The sequence below is a fragment of the Filicampus tigris genome, chromosome 15 (assembly GCF_054856515.1).
Source record: "Filicampus tigris isolate MCC_2025a chromosome 15, RoL_Ftig_1.0, whole genome shotgun sequence".
In the NCBI taxonomy this organism is placed as follows: domain Eukaryota; kingdom Metazoa; phylum Chordata; class Actinopteri; order Syngnathiformes; family Syngnathidae; genus Filicampus; species Filicampus tigris.
The window spans coordinates 18,427,538-18,447,516 of record NC_141231.1 but is presented as its reverse complement, the minus strand read 5'-3'; the positions used below and the strand labels follow the sequence as shown (position 1 = coordinate 18,447,516).

The 19,979-nt window shown below is 40.9% G+C and overlaps 2 protein-coding genes across 4 annotated transcripts in view; both read right to left on the bottom strand.

Moving 5' to 3' along the window:
• cdk5rap2 (CDK5 regulatory subunit associated protein 2) overlaps positions 1-6,627 on the bottom strand; it is a 43,359-nt gene extending 36,732 nt beyond the window's left edge. Inside the window, exons 1-7 of one of the 3 annotated variants that reach the window (XM_086052918.1) lie at positions 6,251-6,627; positions 4,603-4,634; positions 2,824-2,882; positions 1,733-1,794; positions 952-1,062; positions 252-328; positions 47-170 (exon numbers count right to left, since the gene is read on the bottom strand). In XM_086052918.1, coding sequence (XP_085909044.1) covers positions 47-170; positions 252-328; positions 952-1,062; positions 1,733-1,794; positions 2,824-2,830 — 381 coding nt within the window. In that variant the 5' untranslated portion in view covers positions 2,831-2,882; positions 4,603-4,634; positions 6,251-6,627. Of the gene's footprint in view, positions 1-46; positions 171-251; positions 329-951; positions 1,063-1,732; positions 1,795-2,823; positions 2,883-3,028; positions 3,055-4,602; positions 4,635-6,250 lie in introns of those variants that run through there. The other 2 variants (XM_086052917.1, XM_086052916.1) reach the window with 2 other exon arrangements.
• A 2,136-nt stretch (positions 6,628-8,763) lies between these two features.
• LOC147135830 (uncharacterized) overlaps positions 8,764-19,979 on the bottom strand; it is a 65,981-nt gene continuing 54,765 nt past the window's right edge. Inside the window, exons 33-61 of the mRNA XM_086053895.1 lie at positions 18,904-18,957; positions 18,659-18,712; positions 18,512-18,565; positions 17,317-17,370; positions 17,124-17,231; positions 16,985-17,038; positions 16,522-16,629; positions 16,382-16,435; positions 16,029-16,082; positions 15,880-15,936; positions 15,731-15,784; positions 15,558-15,611; positions 15,436-15,489; positions 15,208-15,261; positions 15,004-15,111; positions 14,394-14,501; positions 13,495-13,602; positions 13,343-13,396; positions 13,199-13,261; positions 13,070-13,123; positions 12,040-12,075; positions 11,923-11,940; positions 11,798-11,833; positions 11,683-11,709; positions 11,557-11,607; positions 11,202-11,370; positions 10,185-10,294; positions 9,878-10,099; positions 8,764-9,447 (exon numbers count right to left, since the gene is read on the bottom strand). Coding sequence (XP_085910021.1) covers positions 9,301-9,447; positions 9,878-10,099; positions 10,185-10,294; positions 11,202-11,370; positions 11,557-11,607; positions 11,683-11,709; positions 11,798-11,833; positions 11,923-11,940; positions 12,040-12,075; positions 13,070-13,123; positions 13,199-13,261; positions 13,343-13,396; positions 13,495-13,602; positions 14,394-14,501; positions 15,004-15,111; positions 15,208-15,261; positions 15,436-15,489; positions 15,558-15,611; positions 15,731-15,784; positions 15,880-15,936; positions 16,029-16,082; positions 16,382-16,435; positions 16,522-16,629; positions 16,985-17,038; positions 17,124-17,231; positions 17,317-17,370; positions 18,512-18,565; positions 18,659-18,712; positions 18,904-18,957 — 2,178 coding nt within the window. The 3' untranslated portion in view covers positions 8,764-9,300. The remainder of the gene's footprint in view (positions 9,448-9,877; positions 10,100-10,184; positions 10,295-11,201; positions 11,371-11,556; positions 11,608-11,682; positions 11,710-11,797; positions 11,834-11,922; positions 11,941-12,039; positions 12,076-13,069; positions 13,124-13,198; positions 13,262-13,342; positions 13,397-13,494; positions 13,603-14,393; positions 14,502-15,003; positions 15,112-15,207; positions 15,262-15,435; positions 15,490-15,557; positions 15,612-15,730; positions 15,785-15,879; positions 15,937-16,028; positions 16,083-16,381; positions 16,436-16,521; positions 16,630-16,984; positions 17,039-17,123; positions 17,232-17,316; positions 17,371-18,511; positions 18,566-18,658; positions 18,713-18,903; positions 18,958-19,979) is intronic.

Here is a 19,979-nt window from a genome sequence, read left to right as displayed (position 1 = left end):
AGGTGGCGGTAATGTGCTTTGCAAATGCCTGGCTTGTTGGACTCACTTGTTCCAATTCCGCGATCCTCTTGTTGAATGAGTCGCGCAGCGCGTCCATGTCTCGCTGCGCTTGTTCTCTGACGCGCTGGGGCTCACCCGTTTCCCGACCAGCCAGACTCTCCAGCGCTTTGCTGCCAAAGAATTCGCAGACGAGGCCGAGCTCATCACTATGTATCGGATTTTACAAACCTGGATGGAGGCGAAGCTCTTACGACGCAGACACGAGCAGCTCCTGCTTCTCTGCCAAGTCTCTCTTCATGGACTCCAGTTCCACTTTCAACTCAATGTTCTGTGAAGAGACAACATTTATTCTATTGTGGCAACCCAAAGACTTAACTATTTACTTTCATGTGCACACATGGGTGATTTTGGCACAATAGCATTGTCTGAAGGCGCTAATGTCACTGTTACGAAGGGACTAGAGTGGAGCCCTGCTAATAACACCGATTTTTAAATAAGTCATTGTTTTTCATGGGTGGTTACAGTTCAGACACAAGACCGAATATAGAGTTGTGTGCGCTTTGAGTGTAGTGCCACACTGAGCTCTAGCAGGTGGAGATGTGGCATAGTTAAAAGAATAAGCAGCAGAAAAGGTCACCAATAAAGCATAGAAAATAAATGCCTATAGGTAATGTGGTACTGTATGGTTTAGTACAATAGTATGGTGTTTAATATACAGTATGTGATGCTCTGAGTGTCTTAAAGTCGCAGTTTATCATTACCAGCGATGCTAATTTCCATTAGCTCATCTATGGTGTTTTGCTTCAAATGTTAGCATTAAGCTAGTGTTCTTTTGTTATTGTGTTTGAACATTTTGGTGTTTAAACAATGTTTGTATTTAGTTTATGTGTCAGTTTTAAAGCAAACTACAGTGAGAACATGAACGCAGGCATGGAGATTTTGTTTTGCCACCGTTTTGAATATGTCCTCTGTGGAGTCGCTGCATTTCTGCTGCATGCGCTCCTCCATGAAGTAAATGCGCAGTTTCAGGTTGAAGTTCTCCTTCTTCAGCGCAGTGATTTGCTGTGGACAAAAAACAAACAAACAAAAAAAAAAACCACATTAGCACGTTATGACCACAAAGTTCTTCTGTTGGTGTTGCCCCTCATCCAAATGTCTTGAGTTCAAAAAGAATGGTAAAACCAATAATGTGACTAAAACGCCGTGACTCACGTGCACAGAACAACTGTACGTTTGTCCGTGCTATTCAAATGAATGAAGGCCTTCATCATGCTTGCATGTGCGAGCCAGGCCAAATGTGCATCATTGTGCCGCGGGGCTGTGAGTAGCACGCATCTGGAAATGGGAGGTGGGGGCTGAGGTTGGGGGATGGGGATGCAGTCTGCTCCCTTCCAGCCCGTAAAACATCTCATCATGCAACCGGCAGCCAGGCAGCTCAGGCCAACATGTCTGAGGGTCAGCATGCCTCACACAGCCTCCTACATCTCCTCTGCAGCAAATGTCCATAAATGGTTTAGTGCGACTCAGGTTGACTATAACGCAATGCATCTTGGATGCAACAGTCAATGGACAATGGAGGCAAATGGATATGGGGACTAACTAAGGATCTTGTGCCATGTAGATTTTGACTTACCAACTCACCAAGAAAGTTCAGTTTTTGTGTAATCTAACCAACTAACTGGGCTAACTAGCTAGCTCGGAAACCAATTACTGCAAATCCAAAAACACTTACATTTTCATAGTCCTTCATGGTAAGGGCTTTAATGGGGGACATCTTGCCTGGACAGGACGGCGCTGTTGAGACAACAAGAAAGCAATAGTCACACACGGCCCGGGGCTTCTAGAATGTTTTCCCCACCATCATGCTTGACTCCAGCCTGTTAGATTTAGACAAATACTTTTGGAAACGCCATCTCCTTATATGCACATTGAAAGGCTGACAGTAACAGCTCCGTCATGATGACCTTTACGAAAGATTAGGGAATTTTGATACCACTTTTTTTTTTTCAGACCGATAGCAGCGTGAGTATTTACTCGAGTACTCAACAATACAGAGTACCAATACAACTAGTACTTTTGATCCATCAAAGTTCAGACAATTACTTTCTTTCTGACACACGTCGGTTAACTCACCGATGTGTCAAACTGCCACCGTGTAGAGCCAACTACAGGTGAGGAAGACTGACTTGTTTTTGCCTCAACTATCAGTAGTTGAGTGGCTGGTATTAGCAGCATTCACGCCCATCCTGACCAAAGACTGCTTCTCTCCTTTTTTTTTTTTTTTCCCCCTCTTTCTTACAAACATAAGTGCATCTGAAGCTCGTCTGCAACAAAAATGTTGACTCCCAATGTAAGTAATGGTTGCGATCGATCAGTCAATAGCCATCGACCTATCGGGCACCTCTGCTATATTTTATTTATGATTCAACACATGTTTTGGCTTTTGCAATAGCTGAATTAGGCCTTTGCGCTTAATCATTTTTTAAGATTAATTCAATTTTTTTTTGAGTAATTTGAATTTTGTGATGTTATAAAGAAGACCAAGAATTGTTTCAAAACTTTTTTGTGGCCCTTTTATATCCACGGAACCTCTCTTCAGCATCAATCAAAACGGTGGCCTTTGTAAAGGCAGCCTCTATACTCTGCGTCCTTGTCACATTTGCAAGTTACTCGATGAGAGAATCATCGGGGAGACGCCTAATTAGACTCTTGCGGCTGATCGCTTTGCTCATGTTTGGAAACGGATGACAACAGCGGCGGTGTTAATGAACACACAAGGGGAACACAACATCAACTCCCAAAAAAAGGGAAGCTTTGCCGTACCTGTCATGACGCCCGTTGTGGAGTGGTCGCCAGCATTTATCGAGTCCGGGAGGCTGCAGCTGCGGATAAAATCATAAAATCATTTGGTGAGCTGAATCGATAGGCGGCCAATCACCGAGTTGCTGCATCACATCACAGCCGCGTAGAGAGCAGCGCTTTTTATTGTTTTTAAAAGACAACCGAGTGGTGTTTACGCGTTACTCACGCTGGCCGCTTGCAAACAGCCCTACGGACACTCTCCAGAAATAGCTCAAGAATGACTCTCTGCTTCATTTACATGGCTCAGCTCTCGCTCGCTCGCTCGCTCGCTCGCTCTCGCAGTGTGCCACAGACACAGCATGTGCCGGTGGCAGCCGAGCTCTCAAATTCAAGACAGAAAACACAAGCCACTTTGCTTTGGTGCGAGGACAAGAAGAGCACTGTGATGAGACCACTGTGATGGTGTCACTTCACCCCCCCCCCCCCCCCCCCCCAAAAAAAAACAACTTTGGCGAGAAACGTCATCTACACAAGCTCAACAACACAATGTGCTTACATACTCCACTGGGAATTACACACACACACACACACACACACAAAAAAGCGACTTAATTCTTGGTTAGACTGGCTTTGGCTCAAGTGTTTGCTTTCTCACTCGTGACCCTTGACACCTGACCCCCGGTGAACTAATAACATGATGCGAGGCTGACTCAAGCATCTGTCACAACAACACGCTCTTTTAAAACAATTCTCATTTTTTATACTGGTGACTATGAGCTTATATTACTCTGCATAGTTTGTGACATGACTACTTCTGGACACTGCAATAATAATAATAATGAGGCGAGACCCCAAAACCCCAATCAAGTGCATCCAAGAGGCAGCACTTCTTTTTAAATCCAAAACAATCATTGAGCGCATACGTTGTGTTGCCGGTATTCAAAAAGTACTGCAACCGTCCAGAATGTAATTAATAAGATCTCATATTTCAGCAACATATGTGCTGCTAATTGTGCTTATTTTACTCCTATAAATGTACACAGTATTACTCATGTGTACTTTATCCAGCATTCGATTATTTGGCATGCATGTCTGCTTATGACAAAACAAAGTGTTTACATTCATGCTTGGATATGATACATTTCCATGAAATTACCTCCAATCCACCGATAATTGTCATAAATCGCATGGAACATATTTGATAATTCCCCATTTTAGCTTCCCATGGAAACGTTACAGAAACTTTGACATAAAACACACAGTAAGACTTCAAAGATGTCATTGCACACTTCCTGTGCAAATGAAGAGGAAGTGTACCAGTGCATGTGACAGATTTCAGCAAACAACAAAACAAGACCCGAAACAGCCTTCATCACTACGCATGCAGCCGTACTAGTATAAAGTAGGCGGCAGAGAGTCCCTGTTACTGACACAGTTTGGCAGAAGCATCCATGCTAACCAGTCCCAAACAAGAAACAACACAACACAACACTGACTTCCTCTTTTTCGCCTTTCTGCTAACCACTCGTCCGCTTTCCCACCAGTTTATCCGAGTCACCGCCAGTCCCTCAAAAGGCAGCACAATTTGTCGTAATTCACGCCGCGCCTATCAGCTAACATCTTGGATTACACCGGCGGCACGCTCGCCACCTGGATGCCCTCCCAAAACCCAAGGTTAGGGATGCTTGGGTTAGATACACGCAGCAGGAGGATCTATGGGGCTATAAGCACAACAGTACACTAGCACAGCAGCAGTAGCTGTAGCAGTAAAGCAAGGTTAAATGAGGCTGTTTCACCTACCGGGACGCCGCACTCCGCTCTCCCCAATGTCGCTGCAAGTAAGCAGGAGGGCGACAAGCAACATGACAAGTAAGTGCACCACTGTGGATGTTACTGTGCGAGGAGGTGGAGACGGATACGCAGTGGGTTGGCCCTCTGCTGCAAAAATGGCAGTGTCCGCCATATTGGATGTGGCAGATGTGACCCGAAAATTAATATAAGTACTTCTGGGTTTAATTTTTCCCCGAACCAAGATGGTGCCTCAATTGATTCAAATTCCCTAATGAAATTCAATTAATCCACTCCAACCCCCCCAAAAAACTTTTTATTACTACATGTTTTGCATAAAAAAATAAGAAATAAAAAAATGAATTCAAAATGGCGCCTTAGAGATGGCATTATTCGTATTTGCTTTTAGTTTTGCCCTGTTTCACTCTTTGCGGCCAGGTCGGCATTTCAAAAGAGGTTCTTCATTTGCCTTATCTGGATAAATAAAAATTACACTTTACAAAAACATAATGAAGCAACATATTACGTGCACAAGGTTAATGCTGCTTCTTCAAACAAACATTCTCACACGCGCGCACACAAACACTTTTACACTTTACATTAGTCAACAATTCGACAAAATGTGGTGACTGAACAATAGCAGATTTTAGCAAAAAATACAAAATCGAACAAACTTTGACAAAGGAGGTTTTCGGACATCAGCGTTGTTTGTGATATATACCAAAACAGCACATCGCTGCTGTCCTGTGAAAAACACGTATGTCCAATTTTGGGGAAAAAAAAATAATTTTCACGTTAATGCGATGTCTGTAACGTGGAAACACCGTTCACGTAAGAATAAGAAAATTGACAACATGCATTTCGTGATTTCACACGTTTACTGCTACCAATGAATTAATGTAAACACAGTAATAATGATGATGATCTTTCAAATACTAATTGTAAATATTAAATCTGTGTTTAAAAAAAACATCATAAAATGTAGACTTGACGTTTAGTGTTCGTGTGCGTGTGTGTCAATAAAGACCAATGAGGTTTACATTTGGCAGATTTTTAAAAATCGTTTTAAAGTTGTATTGAATCTGTACCTAACTACGGACAATAGCAATTCATCGAGTCGCGTTACCACATTCAATATGGGGGCGACGTTAACGTACGATTCGGCGATCAATGAGGCATCTCATGTATATGTCTGTCCTCCCATTATTTCCGTAGTCGTGCGCAAAGGTGCCAGCCAATCAGCACCTGGCCCTGTATGATTGACGTTCGTAGCTCGGACATCAGGAATAACATCAGTATTACTCACATAATAACGGGATTACTGTCACGTGGTATTGGTATCGATCAATTTTACCAACTGTAGTTATTAGGCTAAAAAGCTCTACATGGAAGTTTGCGAGAGGAAAAAAAAGTCCTTTGAAAAGTACGCAAGAGGCTATCCGTAGCTATCAGTACGTGGCACACGAAACACGGCTCAATATACACTGAAATACAGAATAAAGTCTCAATATGTATCTAGCTGATAGACGGAGCCCAAGCAACTTGAAATTACTCTTGGTTAGGTTTAGCTGGCCGAGCCTCGCCCCCAAGTGCCAAAGCGCAGACGTGCTAATCATTAGCCGGCTAAGCTGCAGACTTTTTTTTCTTTCTTTCTTTTTACCTTCCGTTCAAGTCAACGGGGAGCGTCTGGTCGTCGCCCATCACCGAGTCCATGGTAGTATTTGTGGTTTAGTTGGTGCTCTCCGAGCCGTGGCGTGGCATTTTCAGTGTCCAAATGTGCCCGTTTAATGTTGGAAAAGCGGGACGGTATTCAAAATAGTCCAGGCTACCGCCATCATGCTACAAATGACGTCACCGTGGTGCGCGTTGGAAGCCGGCGGTGCCCTCAGAGTATGTCGGACAATCTCTAACAACAGCGAGATTCACGACAGCAAGAGCGATTTTAACTGCAATGAAGCAGAATTACAAATATTTAATAACATAGTTGGTTTTTATCTGTAATACACAATTTACATTGTTGGAATTTGCCTTCATTCAATCGCTCGTTTTGGTTATATATGAAAGTGTGAGTGTTCTTGAACGCGTCGTGTAACTGGGTGGATACTGTCGACGAGCTATTGGCCAAAACAAACATTTATGGGCGGTTCGTGGCAGCTTGAAAAACAAATTGGCTGTCAAAGAAAAAATCATTTCTCTTTCATCATCAGTCATGTGGCATTTTGCGTTCTTCTCGCGACAAAGTTATAGTGGAATTGGCTTTACAAAATATAACTTTTAATTCTAATGTTCGCTGGACGTTGGCTCGCTTTGTCGGTCGTCAGGTCAATCCGTCAACAATGGCGACCTTGAGTGTCGATACTGTGTATTACAGCAAGGTACAACTTGTGCTGTAAAATGTGACAACGAGAGCATCTAAACTTTATTTGGGATTTATCAGAGGCAGGCATATGTTGACTCTCTTTTAACCTTAGTTTGAGTGTGATTAGTTACTTCTGAATGTGTGCACTCTTGTGCAACCACATTATCAAAGTTGTTTGTTTTTACTTCCCCTCAAAAAAAATTCTATTGTGTTGTACAGGTAATAGGTCACATTAATAAAGGAAATGTTTGGGAGAGGATTTATCTTGGTCTCATTTTATTAAAATGTGAACAGGTGGGTGTAGACTTCTCAGAGTAGAACTGGACGAGATCATGTTTTAGTATTTATAAATGAGTAAGAACGTCACAAACAGCCACGAAAAAACTGAAAGTTTTTATTGAACAAATGGAACGCCAAGTAGAGAGCAGAGACCGATAACGTTTGCAGCGTGAGATAGTTTCACTTCATAATAATGTTATTATATTCCCAAACAGGCTGGTTGTATTCACAAAGGCAAACGGAAAACCTTATTCACTTTTTGCTCGGTTGTCATGCGCAAAATGTCAGGTTTTCTCAGCTTGATTTCATGTCTACAACACAATTACAAAACATAAACAAAACAAAAAAAAAAAAAAAAAAGAAGAAACAGTTCACATATTTTGCATTTTGTTTTTCCTTAAAAACACAAGTAATAGAATAGCACCTGATACAGTACATGGTGGATTATCATAGAGAAACACACAAAGACATTTATATTGCAATAACTTTGTTCTCTGGACCCCAAAATGTACACATTTTGAACAAAATGTTCAAGAACAAAGAACAAAAAACACACACACACACACACATATATGTATATGTATATATATATATGTATATATATATATATATATATATATATATATATATATATATATATGTATATGTATATGTATATATATATATATATAAATATATATATATATATATATATATACATATATATACATATATACATATATGTGTATACATATATATACATATATATACATATATATAGATACACATATATACATATATATATACACATATATATATATATATATATACATACACATATATGTGTGTGTGTGTGTGTGTGTAAAAGCTATTCTGCAAGGAGAGTAGACAGAGATATTTGCTGCTCCACAAATTAAATAAAATTAAATTAGCAAGGATGGGGATCCGCGGTATACAAACATACATTTTTTTTTTTTTTTTTTTTGTATTAACTATTACATACACAGCTGCTGCATGGGGTGCTTTTTACAAAGAAATGGAAAAATATTTGGAAAAAAAACTTCCTTGATACTGCTTGCAGTTGTATCCCTAAGAGCTTTTCACAACCAAGAGGATGACTGACATATAAAATGTTTATTTTATTGTTTTAAATTAATCCAAGCGAGCCTGCACTATGAACAACAGAATGTGTGAGCAGAGTGGTGTAATTACAGCATAATTATTAGCACCTTTCATTCATTTACTATTAAAGAAAAAAAATGTGGATGCAAGGACCCCGAAAAATAAAAAGAAATTAACAAGAGAACAAAACCTCCATATATATATATTTTCATATTTTATATATACTTTTTTCCCCCTCAATTACTAAAGCTGCAGATATTCACATCAGTGGCATCTATAAGTCTTTTCTCACACCACTGAGTTTTACAATCTCCCTTTTGGAGAGCACACTAATAATAAATACACATGTGATTTCTGCCAGAGCAAAAAAATAAAACAACCCCCCCCCCTCCCGAAAAAAAAGACAACCCCCCCCCCAAAAAAATAATGGAAGGAGATGAGCACCAAAATAAAATATAATAAAACACACTGCCCCTCTCATTTCAATTCAACCTGTAACATTATCTTCTCCTTTTCTATTGCACTTGAAGATGAGATAAACATGTATGAAAGGAAATCATAAGATACATATATGTACATTATTTTATTATATTTTTCTCTCATAGGATATTAGAATGGATTTTTTGTTGTTGTTGTTGTTGCTGCCAAAAATAAAACCAGGTGGTATACGGAATGTATACAAAAATAAATTATGATGATAATCCGGTCCGATTGTTTGGCCCACCAGGCGTCCCTCCACTTGGGAACGTTCCAGAGAGATGATGAAGGCCTATTTTTTTTTTTTTTTGTTTTGTTTCACGGAAGAGCTGGAAGAAGCTATTGAGAGGATATTAGTGCAAGAACTCCCCCGGCTCCTTCTCATCTGCTCTCCCTCAATCAGAGGTTGGCACAAGCTGGTTGGCGAGGGAAGGCTGGGCTGGGCTGGTGGCGGGGTGACCATTGGGAATCCCACTAACATGACCCTTCCCGACTCACACGAAGCAAACGGGACCGATCTCCAGGTGGTAGTGTGATCCGGGGCCCGTCTGGGGGAGACGGATCACGTCGGTCACGGGGAGCAGGGACGGGTCCAGGGAGCGGAACGCGAACCGGGCCTGGTGCCAGCGGCCGTCTTTCATCTGTAAGCACAAGAAAACACGTTTAGCACTGACCCAACCTAACCTATTATTCCCAACAGTCTCATCTCTTTCAAGTTGTGGTGGAGCTGCACTGCTTTCAGTAAGTGCATTTGAATGTTCGCTGTTTTGTCCAATAACATTTCAGCTTCTATGTGTTGCTATGTCCAAAACAAAGCGAATGACACGTTTTTTTTTACACAATTACCTAACACAAACACAGTCTGCTAGTTCAATGCTAAAACTCAATGCAAAACCCCATAGATGAGCTAACGAAATTAGCATCAATGTCACGGTAAGCAATTGAGGGCGCATTGTCTTTGAGGTTTAGAAAACACACTGGCTCAATTTAGACTGTAATTTGTCTTTGACGTTATCATTTCACCTGGTAACAAACGCAGTGAGAATGAAGACCAGGAGATCAAGGACGTACCCAGCAAGAGTCCTCCACCACATCGGGCTCCAGCTCTCCTCCGGCCTCAAATATCTCGCCGGTCCATGCCTTGAAGCGCACTGAGGATTCCCGGGAAGCTGGTAAATGCTGGCTGCTGCTCCAGACAGAGACGTTCAGGCAGTGGATGGTGACGTGCTGGACCGCCTCGGCGCTCAGCAGGTGGATGAAGTTCATCTGGACGCGGCCGACGCTGACTGCTGGCTGCAAAGAAACAGACAACATGTGTGCAATAGCTCCATGCAATCCCGTACACTTGATTGACATGTGTCAGTATGTCTTCGGATACCTTGGATACAGTTATTGGTTTCAGGCAAGTCTGTCCACCGCCCGTAAAGTTGCAGGAGACTTCGATTGTGTCGGACGTGCAGCCGACGTTAGGGTCAATCCAATAAGTGCCTGAAATCATGACACAACGTTGAGTTGGCATTGGAACAGAGGTAGAATGGTGAGCATGGCAGCCTTGCAACAAGAATGTTCCTGGTTTGAATCTGTGCCGTATCAGTTGTTTGAAGGTTTATAATTACAGCAACAGCTACGCCAATTCTGTTAGCCAGTTATGGCGTTTTGCATTTTAAGTTGGCATTAAACTAGCAGACTTTTGTTGGACAAAAATATATGGTTTGGTTGAACATTTTGACGTTTAAATAAACAATTTTCTTTTCTTTTATATGTCTGTTTTACAGGGGACTTGAACTGCCTGTGAGTGACTTAAACGTATATCGTCTATTATTTGGAGAACTTAGTAAAACGTTTTTTTTATTCCCTCTTTCCACTTTTCTGGCACTAAGCACTAATCAGTAACTAGCTAGCTATTTATTAACATTATTCACATCTATTGAGGTGCCCATTTCGAGAACATTTACAAAAACGACACTCACAACCAGCTAGCTGTATCAAACTAGCAATTAGCTACTAATTTGTGTGTTTTATGAAAACATTCAAAAATGACAGTTAACTCAAGCTAGTCACTAGCTTACAGTAGCTAGCTAAATAGCAAATAGCACCTAATTAACATCCATTTTGAGAAATGACAAAATAAATGCTAGCTGTATCTATTCGCTAGCTTTCTGTAGCTAATTGGCAGTAGGTATCCAGTTAGAGGAAAACATAAAAAAAAGAACTTGGAAAAATTCTATTAATTTCCTTTTGTGACAAAAGATTGGGAACAAGTGCTGAGGATCATTTTAAAAAGTGTGTTTTGGTAAGTTTAAGCGTGTTTTAACAGTTTGAAACATGATTAAAGTGTGAACATGGGTGTACAATTATATTCATCATTAGAATCTTAATTAACAACTTTGCATACCGTCATTCAACTTTTGTTCACAGCTGTGCAGGTCCCTGCAGATGCGGGCAGGATTGTCCCTGGTGCCCAGTGGGTTCTTCAGGCTCTGGATCAGGTTAGTGAGGTAGTGGAGGGTCTTGAAGATCTCTGCACCCTGGTCCAGCATGGGCAGGTCCATCACTAGCTTATTCTATTAACAAGATACAGCAAGTGGGTAAATCTCTGCTACCGATTAGAGGACCGACCAACCCCAAAATTCACTACTCAAAAATGATTTGGGATATTGAGGCATTGAGCTGTGTTCTCGGTTCATCCTGAAATTTCTCTCTTCTCTAACTTTATGTGAGCAATGTAATAGTTGTTGTTACTCACGAACCTCATTCCTGAGCTGGCTGTGTGAATCCATATGCAAAAGACCATCCTCTTTCTGAAGGGGGAAAACACGTTATGGTTTCATTTCTTATCTGTGGACATATGTTACTATCAGGCAAAACAATCTTACAAATGATGGAGGGACACGCATGGGACCCTAGGAGGAAGCAAAAGAACACAAAGAATGAACACAAAAACCTGATGATTCAATTGAATTCAAGTAAAAAAAAAAAAAAAAATCTTACTGGTGGGCCACGGCGTCCACGAGGTCCGGGAGCGCCCTAACCAAGACAAAAACACACAGGCTGGATGAGCCTTTATTCTATAAGTCAACAGAAAAATTACAAGAAAAAAAGCATGCAGAACATACCCTAGGTCCTTGTACTCCCTGTTTGGACAAAAAAAAATGAAAAAAAGTTCAGCGATGTTTTACGCCACAACGTGCGTACACATTTCATTTGTTAGTTTCAGTTAAGAGAATAATTACCATGGCACCACGGCTGCCTTTCTCTCCTCTGGGGCCCTGGAAACAAACATGCATGATAACTATCAATATATTCAGTATAAATTGTCTTTTATGTTTAGGCAAACATATGTGGGGTTCACTGACGATTCAAAATGGTCGTCGGAGTAAAAAAGGAATAAGCACGTTATATTCTCTGAAGATTCAAAATTGTCATAGATGTTTACAAAAAAAGGCTGTTTTAGGATTTTAGAAGACTATATTGTAACATTAACATTACGTAAAGTTGGATTAGTTGAAAACTAAATTGTCTTTTCTATTTACAAAAAACATGCATGTTACATTTATCGATTACCGTAAATTCATGTTCTTCGAAGTCCCTACATTGTCTTTGATGTTTACAAAAACACGAATCAAATTTGTCTTTGATTTTTATGAAAATGTGTATATTTAGGAAACTGCATCATTAGAGTGGTTAACGTGAAATTGTCTTTAAAAATGAAAAGCGTAACATTGTGATTGATGTTTATGAAAACACATTCGACTCTTTGAAGACAACATTTTCTTTTGTTTAGGAAAATACGCACAATCAGGTTCTTTGAAGACTATACTGATCATTTTTTATTGATTACAAAAATATGTTCTAGTTGAGGAGTAAAATTGTATGTGACAACGACAACACTTGTGTTAGTTTTTTGATGGCTAAATATGATGTTTGGTTCTTTAATGACTATAAATTATCTATCTGTTAGGTTTGATGAAGACTCAAAATTGTCTTTCATGTTTAGGAAAACAAGATTCACTAAAGAGTTAAAACTATTAATTGAGATTTAAAAAAAAAAACATGTACATTAGGCTCTTTGAAGAGACTAAATTGTTTTTTCTACTTATGAAAATATGTGCAATTTTTTTGGGGAGACTACTTCATGCCACTTGTACGAAAACGCATCAGTTTGTCATAGACTCAAAACTGTCATTGTTGTTGATGAAAAAAAAAAAAAAAAAACCTTATGTAAGGTTTGTGCCATCAATAAGTATACTGTGAAGTACGTACTGCGCTTCCGCTGGGGCCAATAATTCCGACAGGGCCCAAAACACCGCCTCGGCCCTGATTGAGAAAATGAGTTAGAGCGAAGGAAAAAAAAGACAGTAGAGGCCTTTAACATCTCTCTCATCTTCCCACCATGTCGCCTTGTGGCCCTTTTGGACCTCGTATACCCTTTGGCCCAAAGTCTCCCGGAGGCCCCTGAAAACAACGAGACACGCTATCAAGATTTCGGAATGTCTCCAATGTACTACATGTACCATCCTTTTTTTTCCCCCATACCTTTGGACCAAAAACTCCAAGAATTCCAGGAAAGCCGGATTCACCGACATCCCCCTGAATGGCAAGTTAGCATTATTATTATTATTATTATTATTATTAGGACAAGTTAGTAGTAGTACTTAGTATGTTGTCTACTTGTGAAAGACACTCACGGGTTGTCCTTTTGGTCCGGCATCTCCCCGTGTCCCTGGAAGTCCCATTCCTCCCCGAAAGCCTCTTTTCCCCGAAGGTCCGCTCTGTCCACGAAGACCTCGCTCCCCCTGGACACATCAACCAGTAATCAGGAGAACTGTACATAAGGTGAACACCATTTGTGAATTCACATAATTTTTGGGGGGGAACCAACCTTTGTTATTCGTTGAGGCAATAAGATGAATAAATTATTACTTTAGTGTCATCTCACGGTTTAGTTTAGAGTTATTGTTGTTTGGGTTAATTCATTGATAGTGTAATCTTCCGATGTCCTGTTTCATGTACTGTCCAAAGTGAAAGTGAAACTATATTTCAATGTTCGACAGAGCTTGTAAAAGTGTAGTAGTCTCTTTGCCGTTACAATTTGGCCGTAGAGCATCCCCGAACATTTATTATTGTGTTTCAACACCAAAAGTTAATGAATCAAGAGCATTTGTGTAGAGTGCTAGCGCGCATTTGTCCATGTATGATGTCACGTCAGTTTGTTCTTTTGCTAGTATGCTAGCTAGCTAACACAATTGAGGAGTCTCATTTGAATGTGCTTTGTTTGTGTTGAATAGCTTAACTACTGAATACAGTGACTTATGTAACATGGGTATTTCTGTGTATTTCTAGATGCGTGGAGTCGATGCTTTATGGTCCTCTCCCTTCTAAGTGCTTTGCCGCCACCCGTTGGCATCTGTGTGCAAGGGTGTCAACTTTTCACTAGTTTTGACTAATCGTTTGTCAAGTGGAAAAACAATTGAGCAAGTAACGGTTCATAAATGGAAAACCCCACAAGTTGAGGCACTGCTAAGTCAATGTACCAATGTATGTCCATTCTGAGGGAAAAACAGTTAGCAGACCCCCCAGGTCTTACCTTTGGTCCAAAGGCCCCCTGATCTCCTGGTAGTCCTGTAACACCGGTTTTGCCACGAAAGCCAGCTTTGCCTGGGAGGCCAGTTTCTCCATCATTTCCATGCTCTCCCTGGACACAATTCCAATTATTGAACTATCTGCGATACTTAAGTCACAAATACATTTTGAAAAAGCCCAGTGGTAATTTTGCTTTAGAGGCAAAGGGGACAGTCTCCAAAATGTTTTGTTCTTGGCATTTAAATGTAATACAGATTCAATTGACTGTATTTGGATAAAAGAAAACCCAACTGGCCGAGAAACAATACAGCATGTTAGTCTCGCTGAAGATTTGAAATGGTCTTCAATGTTAGTGAAAACACAGACGTTAGGTTAGTTGGGGAATCTAAATTGTCTTTGATGTTTTTTACGAAAACATGTTAGTTTCGCCGAAGATTCAAAGTTGCTTTTAACGTTAGTGAAAATATGAGCGATAGGTCAGTTGAAGACTGCAAATTGTCTTTGATTTTTACAAAAACGTATGCTATCTTAAATTGAAGAGAGACCGCGAAACATCTACATTTGGTGCGTTGAAAGCGCTTTTGCATCTGTAAAAAAACAAGATCTGGCCCTACCGGCACGCCTTTGCTTCCATCCTTTCCTGGCGTTCCGTCCATCCCGGGGACTCCCTCCTGCCCCTCCCTGCCCACCACACCTCTGGGCCCGATAGGACCGGCTGCCCCCTTCGGATGCGAACAGGTGAGATGTTAGTTTTAATGGCTTTGATGCGTTCAAAGTCGACACATTCTTTGTAAATGACATGCGTGAATCCGACTTACCTCAGTTCCTCTAGCTCCTTTTGCGCCTGCCTGACCCCTTTTGCCTTTTTGACCCTTAAAAGAGGAAACACTTTTTTCTTTCAAATAAAAAAGTGGAGCTTTGCCGCCATGTCGTGGCAACCAAAGGCAATTCTAATTTCCAATTAATTCTAACAAGCTTGATCACGTTACAAATTCAACTCTTAAGTCAACGCTAACGCTAAATGACAAGGATGAATCTCGTCTTACTTGAGCTCCTTTGGCCCCTTTGGGTCCTTGAATGCCTCGCGGTCCAGCATGTCCCTGCATGTAATGGTGGACTTGTTATGATCGGGCGTCGTAATAAGTCAAACGCGTGACGACACACTCACAGGAAGTCCGGGAGCACCGGCTCGGCCTCGTTCTCCATCCACACCAACTTGACCCTGTCGAAACAACGCCCACCTGGTGAGCTCTCGGGATAGGGAATCGCTGAGCTAGCATAGGCTCACTTTTGAGTTGAAGATTTGTTGAATGTGTCGCTAATTGGAGGCAGCAATCTTACCTTGTAGCCCGGGTCGCCCGGTTCCCCCCTCTCTCCCCTGTCGCCCGGAGGACCCTGCGAGAACGATGCCGGGTAGTGAGTGAAAAACGTGTCCAATTGGCCAGTGGCTTCAACGTCAAACGCGGTAAGTAAGTCAGGGAGTGACTTACTATGTCACCTGGAGGACCGGGAGGACCCTCGGTTTTGCTGTCATCCCCCTGCTCGCCCTGGGCGTTCACAAAACAGACAAAAGGCTAAGCGGCGCGACGCGGCATACGCAAGACGAACAACAAGTGGTCCACAGAGAGTCGAGCTGTACCTTTTCACCTTTAGGTCCCGGACGCCCCATCGGGCCAGACGGTCCCTGATGGCCCTGCAATGGTGGGTGGGAAAACAGAAAAAGAGCTCGCTACTTTATATTAGAATGGGTAGCGTTTAACAAATGTCGGCTGGATTTACACTGCAGGTCCAAGTGCCCAAGTCCAATTTAATGGCTATTTTCATTTTTGGAATGGACTGGTTGCCAGCCAATGTCAGGGCACATCTAGACATCAAGTCCAGAGTGTACTTTTACACGGACTTTAAACCAACGATATGGAATAAATGCTCATATACGTTGCCAGTTAAGCAATGTATATCTTTATGGAGACTCTTATTGTAGGGCAAGTGTACCTCATAGCCCGAAAGTCCCGTTTCCCCCTGTTGACCCATTCGTCCCGGAGCGCCCTAAAAGAGACGCAACAATCCTTAGTAACGTTCAAACAAGATGCTGTATTGTGGAAGTGTAGTAATGGATAAAAGATGTACTTTACCACGTGTCCGATGGTCCCTCTGGAGCCTTTGGGCCCGACGCTGCCCAGCGGGCCCATCTTGCCCACTGTCCCGGTCTCCCCAAGGTGGCCTAGCTGACCTTTGGCGCCCTGAAATATGCACCAACAAGAACGGCAATCTTTTTAGTGTGTTTGGGGATGTTGAATGTTGAGTGTTTGTTTTGTGTGTGTTTTAAAAAGTGGAAATGTGTTTAAAGCATAAGGACATTTAAACAATTAAACATTTTATTTATATGGTCTCTAAATTGTAGATTTTCACGTATTAGCGTGTGGAATGGATGTAATAGCCCAACAATCTGACTTAGCCATTTAATTGCAATTGGGCACTTGGACCTGCAGTAAAATTCTAGCCTTAGTGTGAGTTAGTTGTGATGAACAATGCATCCTGACTTTAGAAATCTACTTGATACCATTGTTCTCACCATGCATAAAGATGATGACTAACCTTTGGACCAAGTTTGCCTCTTTCTCCAATTTTACCACATTTGCCCTCTTGGCCCTGAAAACAGAAATCAAACCATGAGGTGGATTTTTTTTTTTTTAACGGATGTTAAGCATATTCAGACAATCAGAAACTGTCTTACTCTGACACCAGGGATCCCAGGACTACCGGGTGGGCCTTCCTTTCCCTTTAAACCGATTTCGCCCTTTTCACCATTGTCGCCCTCCTGACCCATGTCGCCTTTTTCACCCTGGCATGAACACAGGACACTATTTAGTAGTCCGCACCAATATAAAAGTGAATGGTCAAGTGCTGTGTTTTTCTATTCCAGTCACCTTAGTTCCATCAGGACCAGCAGGACCAGCCTCGCCCTCCAAACCTGGCTCGCCCTATTCACACACGACACATAAGGTTGCCTTTCAAGCGGAGCTTCTCAAACTGCTTCCGTAAAATAAGTTGCAACAAATTATTACGGTCAAGCCAATAAAACATACAGTACTAAACCACATATGGAATGCATTTTTTGTTGACATTATTTGTCTCTGAATTGAAACGCTATAGAGAAGTAATTGGATTGTTTAAAAAAATGTAACATGAGACTTGAACTTGGAATGGTTTGAATCGGTCAAGAAATGTGGAAGGAGAAGGTAAATGTAATAATTACAACAACAAAAAAAAACTCTTAAATTTGGGGATTTTATTGTGAAAATGTGTGAATTTGGGAATGTGCTAAGTGGTTCCCAAAATGTCCCGAATAAGATGAACAGTTCAAAGTTGGAATGGTTTGAATTGGTCAAGAACTGTGGAAATGTGTGAACTATCTCCTGGTTTAGGAATTTTATTGTGAAAATGTGGGAATTTTCTGAATGTCACAAATAGTTCCCAAGATGTCCTGAAGTTGGCGGTCTGAATATTTTGAAGTTAGAATGGTTTCAATTGGTCAAGAAATGTGGAAGAAGAAGCTAATCATCTAAAATCTCTTTTAATTTGAGAAGTTTACTGTGAAAACTGTGATAAATAGTTGCCATGATGTCCTGAATGAGCTGAACAGTTAGAAATCGGAATAATTCAAACCGGTCAAGAATCGAGGAAGGACGAGCAAAATAAGTCAAATATCTCAATTTTAGTTCTGAATTTTATCACGGAAAATGTTAAACTACTGCCACCTGCTGCCAACTGAAATTGACATCAAAATTCCCCATGGGGGCGAACGTCAAATGACCAAACCCAGAAAACAGGTGAGCCGCCGTGACGTTCACAAGCTGAGCCCGTGGGCACTGTGATGTCAAAATTCAGTCGACAACAGGTGGCAGTACAGGGCAAAATGGCAGCCCCCTGAGATGGATAAGAACAGGTGGATTTTTCTGCTTAATTCTTATTCCACAAACACAATATTAATCAGAATGCTGCGTTTACACTCGTGCGGGCACATACAACATCATATTGCAAAGAAACTGTTAACATGACTTCCGCATTAATAATAATACTGTATTCTGCTCAGTAGACATTCCTTGCTGCTGACAAACATACCCGAGGGCCTATGAGTCCCTGCTCTCCGATGTTCCCGTCTGCACCGATGGCTCCCTGTCACACACGCGCACACACACGTCAATATGTGTCTGTTCTAAAATTCAGAATATCAATCATCGGGTGTCGCTAAAAGTAACGCAACGTTACCTTGTCCCCTGGCTCGCCTGGCAGTCCTGGTTCTCCCGCACTACCAGGAGGTCCCTGATGGGCAGAAATGGGAGAAGGAGTCTTACACGCCGCAGTGAAAACTAACTAAGTACAAATACTTAGCACTTCTCCTTCAAGTCGGTGAAGTTGGTGCATTTTCCTCAATTTTCACTGCACTTCTTTTATGAATCTCAAGTGAGACATGAACCATCGAGTTGAATTAAGTAGAGTGTGAGTGCGCTCACCTTTTGGCCAATTTCTCCCAACAGCCCCAGCGTTCCCGGTGGCCCGGGTGGCCCCTGCGGATGACAAGGACAGCCATTTACCAACCAATGCAGTAACAGCAAAATCTGTTCCGTTTCCATGGCTAATGTCCATTGTCCTCAAAGTGCACATCTTCAAAATGTCACAAGCTGTTCATAAGGTGGCAGCCACTTGTGACAAAAATGTGTAGACTTTAAAAAAAGATTTCATTCAATTAAATACAAATCAAGACTTTATTGCTGCATCCTGGATACATTATATATGTCTTAAATTAATCACATAGTAAAATATAATACAATTTTATTTATATGCGAGGCATAAAATTAAAGCCATACAAGCATAAGATTTTGTTTTAATGTGTGACTTTAACAGGCTCTTTTATTTCATGTTGCATTGCATGGTGCTTTCATTTGACCTCTGCTTCATATTTTATGATATATATTTACTCAAATAAATTGCCTTCAATATGCCTTCAAAAGGCCATCAATTAAATAATATCAATATAAATGCCATTAAACACAAACCTCATTAAATACACACAAAAAAATCAATTAAATGATTACAAATGTATTTAACTAAATAAAGCCATTCAACAACATAGCCATGAAATAGTCAATATTGCTCATGAAATATTTTAAGTATATAATTATTCTACAGGTTATATTGAATGAATCTCACAATAAAAAAAAGGCTTTAATAACATATTTAATTGGCTTTATTCATTTAATTTTGGCACAAAATGAACCTCCATGTTTTAACAGCGAGTATGTTGTATAATTTCTGGTGTTGTTGGTTTTTTTTTACATAGTCTGCAGGAAGACTTGAATGTAGCAGACAATGTTTTTATGTGCGTGTGTTTTTTTCCCTAGTACTAAAATCCTTCCCAGTTGTAAAGAAAGTTTTGGATCAAAAGTGCACAACAGAAGGCAAAGGAGGCAGTTTGCTGCCAAAGAAATTCCAATAAAGCGAGTAAATATGGTCCTAAAAAGGAGAGGAAATGCACAATGATTTAAGAGTGGCTTTAATACGACATTTTAGAGCCTGGGAAAAAAAAAAA